Here is a 12577-nt window from a genome sequence, read left to right as displayed (position 1 = left end):
ACACCAAACCTTCTGGCACAAATTGATAAATATAAATCAGCATGCACTTTTTTACCACTCATTCTCTAGAGTTGAAATGCTAAATTTTGCTCTTTACATTTTTGTTCATGGTAAAAAACCCTAGACATCTGAATAACTATCTTAGACAATTGAAGTGGTTGTTAGTAATTTTGTGTTTAAAAAAGGGAACACACAACATTACTGATGTCTAATCTAAAAAGTTACTTTGATCATTGTGTGAATCACTGTTCATTACAAATGAATTAAGACCTTATGTAATCAATATGACAGAGGTTGATGGTTTCTTAATTAAACAATGAAAGAATGAAGTTATTTTTCTTTCCCTTTTTGCACTCCTATATAGAGGAGCTACTTTTGTCAGTGTAAAATAAACCTTTGGCTGTCTGAAAACAGTCTTAAACTCTTTTGGCTAAGTTTGAAATTCTTAGAACTCTTTGTTTAAATGTAAAGCAAGTTTCATTCTTAATTAAAAGCAGATATTGCTTTTGACACATGGGTCATTCTTTAAAAGCTGTGATATGGAATTTCCTCTATTTTGGGGTGGGAGGGAGTAAAGTGTTCAACATATTCTTGTACGAAGGACAACGCTAAAACTTTGAATCTTAAGTCCAAACTGAAATATACAAAAATGATCAGTAAAGTTTGTCCTTTTTTGAGTTACATGTTAGGGTTGTACTTTTTCTTGAATTACTAGGTTCCATTGGTAATCTTTATTCAGCAAACAGTCCCTGAAGTTTGATAACAAATATTACCCTATGGATGCTTAGTTAAAGTAAGAGGATTCTCTTTATCTCCTGACTCTGTTAGCAGCACTCCCTTTCTCATTTACATTTGGCTTTGCTTTTCCTAAACAAATAACCCTCTGTTAGTGATGTCCCACAGGTAGGAAACAAAGTCATAGGGTAAATATCCTCATGCTACGAGGGAATTGTCAGTGGAATCAAATTTTCTTTGGAAAAGCCCATGTTGTAAGGCCTACTTTTTTAGATGTCATGGTCATGCTGTGTTGCCACAAATTGATCAGGACAAGTTTGTTTGCTTGCTTTTAATTGTCATGTGAACAAAAAGTAATCGGCTCACATCTATTTCCCCCTCCCCGCCCCCTCATCGCAAAGAAAAAGCAAATAGACTCTTGCAAAGCATTTTTATATTAGGGGATGTAATAGTATAACCATTTAAACTGTTAACCAATAAGCCCAGACTTATCAGTTCCATTAATGATTACACACAGTGTCCCCACTCTGCTCTTGGAGAGCTGGCTGCTACCCCATGCGCTTGGCTCTTGGCTCTATAAGAGTAAGGATGTGAAGGATAGTCGACAAGATGGTGGACTAGTTGCTTCCCTCCCTGCCCCTTGGTCCCTCTATCAAAAAGAGTCAGCAAGGGAGAGGAGGGGAGTACTTCAAAGCAACAGTGCTGCATGGAGCCTGGGGCCAGACCCTCTGGGGAAGCCTGGCATCAGGCTCCTCCCAGCATTTCAAAGCAACAATGCCTCCCAGAGTCTGGTTCCATGATGTTTCAAAGCAGCAGCACCATGTGGAGTCCCCAACTGGTCCTGGGCTCCATGTGGCACTTTTACCTTTAAAGTGTAGAAACAGCCAAAGGTGGAGACACCCTATTGACTAGTCAAATAGGCGATGCAAAATGCATCCATTATTCGATTAGTCAATTATTTGCAATTTAACATCCCTATATCAGCGTCTGCAATGCTGGGATGGCAGCCGGGAGCCAGTATGTGTCAGGAAGCAGCTGCTGGTGTGCATGAGTTCCCAGGGAGCCAGCTGCCACTGTGCACTGGGAGCTCTGTCGTATAGACTTTATAGAGGCAGTCCCCGGGTTACATGGATCCGACTTACATCGGATCCCTACTTACAAACGGGGTGAGGCAACCCCGCACTAGCTGCTTCCCCCCAGCAGACCAGGGAGATGCGGAGTGGCTTTTCTCAGCAGACACCTCAGCTTGAGAATAAAGGACTGAGGGAAGTGAGGTGTGGGAGAATAAAACTGAGCTCTGGAGAAATGTTTGGCTAGAGTTTCCCCTACAATATGTACCATTTCCGACTTACATACAAATTCAACTTAAGAACAAACCTACAGTCCCTATCTTGTACGTAACCCGGGGACTGCCTGTACTTCAGAGCCTTCAGTGAGTAACCACTGAGAATTTTCAGTGGTTACATGGTTACCTGATTAACCACTATTGAACGTTTTTATATCTTGGCTCAACATGAGTGTCTTTTCATAATGAGTAGGTAAAGACTTAAATATCAGTCTTGATGAGTGTGTATACTTTATTATGGATTTAGCTTTTAGAAGCTATGCCATCACATTTCCTTTGTAGTATCTTAATGATGATGTAGCACTTAAGAAAGATAACTATTGGATGGAGGGCAACTCTAAATTCTGTTTTGCTCTTTTTGACAAACATTAAGATATTACAATTGGCTTAATTCTCTTATACCTTTCACCGCTGTTTCATTCTGTCCTGCTTATATAATTCAGAATTAGCAAGGATAATTCTCTTAACTGTAAGGTGATCTTTTCTTTCCTCTAAGGCTGAGTCTCCTCTTGGCCCTTTGTGCTGCTGCTGAAGAACAGAGGAATATATCCTTAGTCCACTTTACTATCCCTTCATGCTTCAGGTCTCATTTAAATTTGCCCAGTTTCTTAAAGGAAACTCAGAGTAGAAATAGGAACAGAACCGCATATTCAGCTGTAATAGTAGTTCATCTGTAATGATGGAATGCCTCAGTCTCGTATGGTAGCATCTGAGACACTTACACTATCTAGAAATTTTTTTTCAGGTTTACCCTCCTTTGTTTAGTACTTTGAATTTGAAAGATGCAATGTGTAAAATATTAGGCCCATGTTATAAAAAGGATAGTCTCTGAAAGGTTGAATGACTTGTCCTATAGCGTTGTGCATTAGGTCTCAGCCTAGAAGTCAAAAGATATGTGTACTATTCCTCAGTTTGATGCTTACTTGCTGTATGTTTTTGGGAACCCCTTACCCCATTTATAAAGAAGGTATTGTTATTAGCTAGATCGGGGTAGGAAAAGGGGCCTCTGCAGGACAGATCCAGCCTGCCAAGTGGGTTGATCTGGCTTGTGGGGGCCCTGCCGCTCTCCTGCCCCCAGGCCAATTAGAGCCTGGGGGTGGGAGGAGTATGTGAAGTTTCCTACACCCTGCCAGGAGCACATGAAATTTCCTACACCCTGTAAGGAGTGCATGGTGCTTAGAAGCACCATGTGCTCCTGGCAGAGTGGGAGGAGGGTTCGTACACTCTCCCACCCCCAAGCCTTAATTGACCTGCAGGTAGAGACAGAGCATGTGAAGTCTCCTCCCTTTGCCACGGGTACGGGTGCCTAGGAGGAACCTCTGGGGGAGGCAAAGGTGCTCTCACTTTCCCTCCCCCGACCAATCATTCTCTGGGTGGGGAAGCAGGAAAGTATCCTGGCCCTACCCCTTCCAGGGCTGCTTGGGGCTACAGTAAACTTCCGATAATCTGGCACCTTTAGGATCTAGGGGGTGCCAGATTATCAGATATGCTGGACTATTGGAAGGGGGGGCTATGAGGGGTCTAGGGTGGTATGGGCGGGATGCGAGATCAACCCAGCAGCACCATATTTGCTCTTGGGGATGCCTGGGGCAGAGCAGCTGGAGTGCTGCTGGGTTGGTCCCACAGCACCAAGGGGTGGCGCTACCGGACCAGCCCGGCACCACCCCAGCTGCTCTGCCCCAGGCGTCCCCAAGTCAACTGCCGCTGAAACTGACCAGTGGCTGACTCTGGGAAGCCTGAGGCAGAGCTGCTCTGCTCCCGGCTTCCCGTAGTCAGCCGCTGGTCAGTTTCAGCGGTGGCTGAATCGGGGACAGCTGGGATGCTGCCGGGTTGGTCCCGCAGCACCGAGGGGCAGCGCTACGGGACCTATCCAGCAGCAGTCCAGCAGCTCTGCCCCCAGTTTCCCCGATTCAGCTGCTGGTCAATTTTAGCAGCGGCTGAATTGGGGAAGGCGGGGGCAGAGCAGCTCCAATGGTCCGGCTGCCCGGAGCACTTCTGGTTCCTGATGGTGCCGGACCATCAGGGGTGCCGGACCATCAGGAGTGCTGGACCATCGGAGTTTTACTGTACTTCAGAAATTTTTGAAGTGGCCCCTGGCAAAAAATTGTCGTCCACCCCTAAGCAAGATAAAACCTTTTTTTTTTCTTCTTCTTCTTCTTTTCATACTTACCAACTTCAGTAAGGTTTAATCACCCTTCAGTTATCTGTAAACAAACCCAATTTAGGGCAATATGTATGTGTGAACCTGCCCAGCTGAGTGGGGTTTTTTTGGGTTGGTGAGTGTAGGAGTGGGAGGGAACACATAGATACTGGTATCTCAGACAAGAATGGAGGTACAGAAAAAGAAACCAGGAAAAGGTAAGCAGAAGTATGTAAGAAGCGTAAGACTGTTTCCAAGAAATAAGTGGGTGCCATCAATTTCTACATCTAACTGGAACATCCGCAGAAGTCCTGACTCTGAGCTATCTCAGGGTAGGGATGTCATAGTATAGTTAAACGATTAACAGATAAGCAAAAGCTTATAGGTTAATGCTATGACTACACATTTCTTTCCTTCCCCACTACCAGTTTTTTAGCAGGGTGGCCAACAGCCCTGCTCAGTCCTGGCTTGTGCTGGGTCTGGGAGCTATCCCCACTGCAGCTCTGCATTTAAAGTGTATTAGGAACCAGGTGGACAGGCAGTCTGGCTCAGGTCCTATCTGGACAGAGGCTGCTGCCACCCCACGCTATTGCCTGTTTATTAGAGGCAGCAGCACAGGGTGACAGGCAGCCATCCATATGGGGGAGCTGACTTAAACTCGCCCCCTCGTGGACCAGTTCCTTCCTGGCACCCTACACTGCTGCTTCTGATACAATGGCAGGGGGTTCCTCAGGAATGGGGCTGGAGTAAGGGTGTTAAGGACTCATCAACTATCTGATGAGCAGAAGCTTATTGGAAAATCCATCAACTACTGTAGTCTATTCTCTCCCCCTCCTCCCCTGCCTCTGATTGAAGTACCCTCTCCTCTTCACTGCCTCTAAGTGACAGCGCTGCACAGCTGAAGCCAGGATTTGATGAGGCAGTATTTCAAAGCATCAGCTGCCACGTGGAACCTGGGGTCACCTGGCGCCAGCTGACCCCAGGCTCCACGTGGCATTTCAAATAGGCAGTGCAACATGGAACCCAAGGTCAGTGGGAGTCCCCTGCTGACCCCAGGCTCCATGAGGGCTCTTCCACTTTGAAATGCACAAGAGCCCCTGCTGTGGACTCTTGTACATTTCAACGCTGGTCCCCCCCCTCCCCCCCCTGCTTGAGCCGGGAATCAGCAGGAGGTTCTTGTACACTTCAGAGGAGGAATGTGGAAGTGCCGATCAACTAGTCAAGTAGTAAATTAACTGATACTTAACATCCTTAGGCTGGAGCACACTGGGTGCCAGCCCTACCCCCGGGGACTGTAGAATAATCGACTAACCAGTAAGAATTCATGAGGTTATTCAATTAACCAATATTAAACATCCCTAGCTCAAGGGTGAGGATCATAAGGCCCAGGGGCCAGATGCGGCCCCTGACTTGCCTAGATCCTGCGACTCGGGAGGGGGGGGGACCCCAGCATTGGAGAGACTGTGCTGGTGCTTCAGCCTCTCTGCCATTCTCTCATGGGGCTGGAGCACACAATATACTAGCTTGGACCCTCCTAGGCTCTGGTATGTGAGGGGATGTGGGGAATGTGTTTCTTCTCATTCAGGGGCCATGTCAGTGAGACTGGATTTTTTTTATTTTATTGATTTTGTTTCTCACTTCTGTGCAGCCTCTGACTTGATTTTTTTTTTTTTTTCCAATGGGTTAGCAGCCCCTAACCTCAAAGGTTCCCAATGCCTGGACTAGCTACTCAGGTTGAAAAGGGGGCAGCAATATTCTTTATCAGGGGCTGAATATTAAATAGAAATATTTTAGCAGTTACCTGCCTTCTACAACTTGGAGAAATACAGAGCACTGCATGGTATACAAAAATTTCTGTGTATGTCTTGTGTTGGATTGCCTTCCACACAGTCTGGAGAAGGTAAGAGCTTGATCTATATCTATTTAAACAAAAAAAAACTCTTCCTGTGGGACAACAGTATCATGTCACTCTGCATCCCGCTGGCCTCCTCTCTCCTCTTCCCCCTCTCCCAGCTCAAGCCCAATCTCACTGCCACCCTTTGCCATTTGGGATTGCTATTTTAAACCAAGCCCCTACTCCCCTTCCTTCACACCCACCCCACAGGGCTTTAAATGCCAAGAAATGTGGCATAGTAGCCAGCAGACCCCACATGGCAGTTGACAGCCCAGGGGAGGGTACGGTGCCAGCAGCTGGATCTTGAGGCCTCCCCTGCTGGTGAGGCCAAAGGTAAAGGCCTGGGCTGACAGGCAGGGGGCGGCAGGAAGAAGGGGCTGCGGGAGGAGGAAGTAGAGAGGCATGGAGAAGGGGCAGGGTTGCCTATCCCCTGTGAGGGGTGTTGGCAAGCACAGTGAGCAGGAGGCACAGCCCCAGAGTGTGTGTATGTATATTAAAAGATGGTTCCTCCCCCTCTTGCCCCCCCTCACCATCTCCACGGTGCATGGGGGGCGGTGGATGGGGAGGCAGTGACACAGCAGTTGGAACCTGGCCCAAGCGGGGATTGGTTGTGCCGGGTTCCACGCTGCACCTCTGCCTTTGAAGCGCTGTAGGTGGCTCTTATTACATTTTGAAGGCAGAGGCTCAGCGGGAAATTTCATCAACTACTTGATTAGCTGATTAAAGTAGGGATGTTATGTTTCAATTAAACATCAGGCTGCTAATTGCTATGCAGTCTGGACAAGGAGGAGAGAGTTTCATGCCCTTGCAAAATCCCTGAGCTGCTATTGGCCAGTTTCCAGCCAATAGGAGCTGAGAAACTTTGGTGAAGGCAGGGGCAGCAAATGAAGCCTCCTCATTCCCCCTGCTTCCCTCCTTGGGCTGGAGCAGAGCCATGGGGAGCAGCCTGCTGAGCACACAGGCAGGTTTCCTGCAGAACTGCTGGCTGGGAGCTGCCTAAATAAGTGCCTCCCAGCCAGATCCTGTCTCTAGCACTCCACCCCCTTTCTCCTTCCCCCCCCCCCAACTACTTGCCTCAGGCCACCACTGAAACCCTCTGTATCCACTCTCTCCACCTCCTCCAGCTCACAATTCCCTCCCAGACCCTTCATTCCCTCCTATGCCCCTACCCCAGGCCAGAATCCTCTCCTTTCCTGGACTCTGCATCCCAACTCCTACCCCAGATCATAACCCCCTCTTTCACCCAAACTCCCTGCTGCACCTCAGTCCTCTATTCCAAGCTCACTTCTATACCCCACCAGCTGTTCCAGGCCCTGTGCCCTCTCCACAGAAGTATGGCCCTTTACCATTTACCAAGATCTTGGTGTGGCCCCCATTAAAAATTATTGCCTGTCCCTACCCCAGAGCCTGGCTTTTCTCCCTGCTCCCCAAAGAGCCTGCAGGCCATGGACAGCTGCTGGAGATGTCCAGTTTTGAGCCGGACAATCCAGTATTTGAGCTTTGTTTAGGGGGAAAAAATTGAACATATAAATGTCCAGTATTTTCTAAATAAGATGTAATGTTGATTGTGATATAATGTCAAGTGTGTCTGGTGTTTTTGTTGAAACCATCTAGCAACCCTAGCTGGAGGTGGGGCAGCCCCCAGAACCTTGCTCACCTATATAGGCTGCAGGGCGGAGCTGCTGAGGGGGAACATTCTGTTGAATCTGTCCCTTCCCTCCCCCCTTCCTGACCCTCAGCCTGCAGACCATTGGGGGGGCTGCTGGAGGCCTGGGGCAGCCCTGGGAGCCTTGCCTCCCCCCGAGATTGGACAACAAAATGGCAAATGAAATTTAATGTGGATAAGTGTAAAGTAATGCACATCGGGAAAAATAACCCCAACTATACGTACAGTATGATGGGGGCTAATTTGGCTATGACACATCAGGAAAGATCTTGGAGTTATCGTGGATAGTTCTCTGAAAACTTCCCCACAGTGTGCAGCGGCGGTCAAAAAGGCAAATAGGATGCTAGGAATTATTAAGAAAGGGATAGAAAATAAGACCCAGAATTATCTTACTGCCCCTGCATAAAACTACGATACGCCCACATCTTGAATACTGTGTACAGATGTGGTCTCCTCACCTCAAAAAGATATTTTGGCCTTGGAAAGGGTTCAGAAAAAGGCAACTAAAAAGATTTGGGGTTTGGAATGGGTCCCATATGAGGAGAGGTTAAAGCGACTGGGACTTTTCAGTTTAGAAAAGAGGAGACTGAGGGGGGATATGATAGAGGTATATAAAATCATGAGTGGTGTGGAGAGGGCAGATAAAGAAAAGTTATTTATTAGTTCCCATAATAGAAGAACTAGAGGACACCAAATGAAATTAATGGGGAGCAGGTTTAAAACTAATAAAAGAAGGTTCTTCTTCACACAGCATGTAGTCAACCTGTGGAACTCCTTGCCAGAGGAGGCTGTGAAGACTAGGACTATAACAGAGTTTAAAGAGAAGCTAAATAATTTCATGGAGGTTAGGTCCATAAAAGTCTATTAGCCAGGGGATAAAATGGTGTCCCTGGCCTCTGTTTGTCAGAGGCTGGAGAGGAATGGCAGGAGACAAATTGCTTGATCATTGTCTTCGGTCCACCCTCTCTGGGGCACCTGGCATTGGCCACTGTCAGCAGACAGGATACTGGGCTAGGTGGACCTTTGGTCTGATCCAGTACGGCTGTTCTTATGTTCAGAAGGCTGTGGGGAGGGGGGGACGACACTGAAGGCATCATTGTGAGGGACCTGGCAGAAGGCTGTACGTTGCATGTGCATGGGCTCTCAAGCAGCCACCGCTTCCCTTCTGCATGTGAACCTTTAACTGCTGAAATTTTAAAGTACTTTTTAACATCCCAAATACTGAAAACAACCTTAAACAGAGCCTTGTTTGCTATTGGTATGACAGAAACCTTAAAGAATAAGCATGTACTTTACATTACTTTTCTCTTCAATTTTCCAGTGTTTCTTGTTGTGGGTTTGAGGTGAAGTTTTGTTTCAATTTGCAATATATGGGCTTCTAGATGCAGTGAAATACACATACAAATCTGTGTATTAGTATTGCTGCCATAGAATAGAGTACACACTACAGGGCTGCGTCTACACTGGGCCACTTATTCTGGAAAATCAGCCGCTTTTCTGGAATAAGCTGCGAGCTGTCTACACTGGCCCTTGAATTTCTGGAAAAGCAACGACGCTCTACGGTACAAAATCAGCCGCTATTCTGGAAAAACTATTCTGCTCCCGCTCGGGCATAAGTCCTTATTCTGGAACACTGTTCTGGAAAAGGGCCAGTGTAGACAGCCCAGTAGTCTTTTCCGGAAAAAGGCCCCGATCGCAAAAATGGCAATCAGGGCTCTTTTCTGGAAAAGCGTGTCTACAATGGCCACAGACGCTTTTCCAGAAAAGCCCTTTTTCTGGAAAAGCAGCCTGCCAATGTAGATGCTCCTTTTCCTGAAAAACTGAAAACGGAATAGTATTCCGTTTTAAGCAGTTCCGGAAATTCATGCCAGTGTAGACACAGCCCTGTTGTATAGGATTTACAAGTCACCAATGTAGCACTTTGGTATAAAAATGATTTCTTGGTTCCATTAACCCACTGGGGACTTATTCCTCATCTCTAGTTTTAATTCCTGCTAGAAATGGATTTGTCAGTGTTTCTCATCAAATTTTCTTGGAAAAATCCAGTTCAGAAATAAAAAAAAAGTAATAGTTCCTTCATGTGTGCACTCTACTTACAAAGGCTGTTATAGGGATGCAGTTGTCTTAAATGTATTTTAAAATGTACATTTGGAATCCTTGCATGAGCATTCTATATATTGAAATTCAATTTTAAAAAAGCTGTTTTTTTTTTTAAACAGAGTTTAACTGGAAGCACTTCCTTTCTCCACAATAACTTGAAATAGATGTCAGCTAAATTATAATACTAGCTTAAAGACAAATTTTGTTTTAATAAAAACACAGTTCACCGTAAGTTAGGCAGTCCTTTTGTGAATGTTTCTGTCACTTGTCTGGAATGCTAAGTATTAGCAACGGTTAAGCATTGCTCACAGCAACGTGGAGATTAAATTTTCTCCAAACAAGGAGTAAGGAAGTTAGAGTGCATTGCTTCTAGTTTTGCCCGGTGCTTATTCCACAATTTCTAGAGAAATGTAAGAGGAAAGCTCTTTAGCTTGTGCTTGTGCCCTAAATATAAGTAGGAATTCATCCTTAATTTGTATTTTCTAAAAATGTCTGAAGTCCTGGTTCCCTGTACAAATACATTAAAAAGTGAACTTTTAGACACTTAAAACTCTCTCAATTTCTTTCCCTACAGCTCTGGGTAGAGGTGAAGTTCAAAATATTTGTGCAGCCCATGGGCTAAAAGTATGAACTGCATCTGCTACAGTACTAAGTGCTATGAATTCATTGCATCATTGCAGGGTGAGCAGGGCTTGGGATGGCCTGGCTTCAGCTGAACCAGAAACATAGGTGCTGGAGCAGGTCAAACCTCCCTCCCTCACCCTTTCCCCTCCCCCCCCCGTATTCAAATTCCCACCACCAATTCCTGCCCTGCTGCATTTAAATCCTCAATGCTATACCAAGCCCACCCTGCTTAACTTCCTACATTTGACCCCCTATTCGGAGTCCTCTTACCTCATATGTGCCTGGACCACCCTGATAAGGATCCCCTACCCCACAGAGCCAAAATCAGCCCATATGGAGCCTTATCCCACCAAGACCCATTCCTCCAGTATGCATCCCTTCCCTTGCTGAGCTCCCGTATCTGCTAAGTCTTATCCTCCCGTTTCTAGAACTAACTTCCCTCTGAGCCCTAACTGGCTTTGCCTGGACCTTGCAGATTCCCATTGCTTATGTTCATCCAGATAGTCCTGGATTCCCTGCTGAGTTTGGCCCGTACAGAACCCTCGAACTCACAACCAGATTCCTTTGTACTTAGCCCCACCATTCTTGGATCCTTCTAGGTTGAGTCCACCTGCCCATACTTGGTGTGCAGAGACAGGAGTTTGGGCTCTTTGGGGCAGATCAGCCTTTTGATATCAGGATTAGGTGCAACCTCACTGCCTAGTCTGTCAGAGGAGTTCAGGGAGCTGCAGGGTGGTCTATCACCTCTATGCAGTCAGTAATCTCTGCTCCTCACCACCAACATGGAACCTCAACAGTCAGTAGTATAGTGGAGGCTTCACCTCAGCAGCTAGCAAAGCTCCATAAGCATTTGGTGAGTGTATTTTAATCTGTTTTTCTCTGACTTTGGGCTGCTCTGTTTTTTTCCTGCTGAGAGTCATAGAATTCAGACATGCATCTGATGAAGTGGGTCTTTGCCCATGAAAGCTTATGCTCCAACACTTCGGTTTAGACTATAAGGTGCAACAGGACTCCTCACTGCTTTTATAGAATTCTGAAAATACCATTCTGCTTGATTCTTATGTAGCTAACTTATTTAGGTTACATATTTTTTTTCATTGCATGCCTAAATGTGATGCCTTGTTCACTAATCAAAGGAATATCCTGGGCACATATTGGCATGAATAATCTTGTTTAATAGAATGCATTAGATGTAAAGTACTACAACAAAACCAAGACATAGTGAAGTAAATCACTTGTTAAGCTATAAGTAACATACTTTTTAGTATTCATAGGCAAAGATGCCCCTCCCGTACTTCACACTTATATCGGCTTCTGGAATGAAAAATGTTAATTGATATAGAAATAGTAACTCTTACAGAATCTCATGCCATTGGGCAGCCATACCATATCAGTTTGCAGCACAGAATTGTGGCTTCTTACTGGTCAGTGCATTTTAAAAATGTTTAGGGAGTTGTATTTCTGGCTGATATAAAATCATTGGACTGTTGCATCTGTCTTCACTAAACTGTGAGAACATACTGTTGTGCAGTATTGGTTTTAGTTTTCTGCATTGTGTTCTGTTAAAAGAAGTCTGGCAAAAGGTACAAGTAAGAATGAATATTTATAGTCTGATTATTGTGACTTCTTTGTTTTCTTTTCCTCTCTTGCTAACTAACTTATTTGATGTGATTATTTTTTACTTTTGTCAGTCCTCATTTTTGTTTACTAATGCCTTAGTAGTTCATATATGATATTGATGCTCTCTTTGTGCAACATTATAGGAGGGGGTTGTATTTATTAATGTCACTTTAGATTTAGTTATTGGTCTTGCCACTCTGTCTTAGAGTATTTTTTTTCATATATTGCTAACCCCACACAAATGGGTAAGCAGATATTTTTATTTTCAGTTCCCTTCATCATGAGAAGGGGATGTGGCGAGTCTCGATCCTTACCAGGTAACAGAAACATGCCTTCAGGTGCTTTCCATAGTTTACTCTAAAACTTGGTAGTATTGAATTACTGCTTGAGTGACCCCTTTGGGTATCTATAGTGTTATAACTTTCTTATATGTTTTTGGGAAGGATTTCTAAC

General features: G+C 45.3%; 1 protein-coding gene across 3 annotated transcripts in view; it reads left to right on the top strand.

Annotated features, from left to right (window-relative positions):
* The window catches only part of SPECC1L (sperm antigen with calponin homology and coiled-coil domains 1 like), a 129284-nt gene that overhangs the window by 12708 nt on the left and 103999 nt on the right, over positions 1-12577 (top strand). The window contains exon 2 of one of the 3 annotated variants that reach the window (XM_075897997.1): positions 12394-12441. The exons of the other annotated variants lie outside the window; for them this stretch is intronic. Coding sequence (XP_075754112.1) covers positions 12416-12441 — 26 coding nt within the window. The 5' untranslated portion in view covers positions 12394-12415. The remainder of the gene's footprint in view (positions 1-12393; positions 12442-12577) is intronic. 3 annotated transcript variants of the gene reach the window in all.

The sequence above is a fragment of the Pelodiscus sinensis genome, chromosome 15 (genome assembly GCF_049634645.1).
Source record: "Pelodiscus sinensis isolate JC-2024 chromosome 15, ASM4963464v1, whole genome shotgun sequence".
NCBI classification, from domain to species: domain Eukaryota; kingdom Metazoa; phylum Chordata; order Testudines; family Trionychidae; genus Pelodiscus; species Pelodiscus sinensis.
This window is presented reverse-complemented; position numbering and strand designations above follow the sequence as displayed.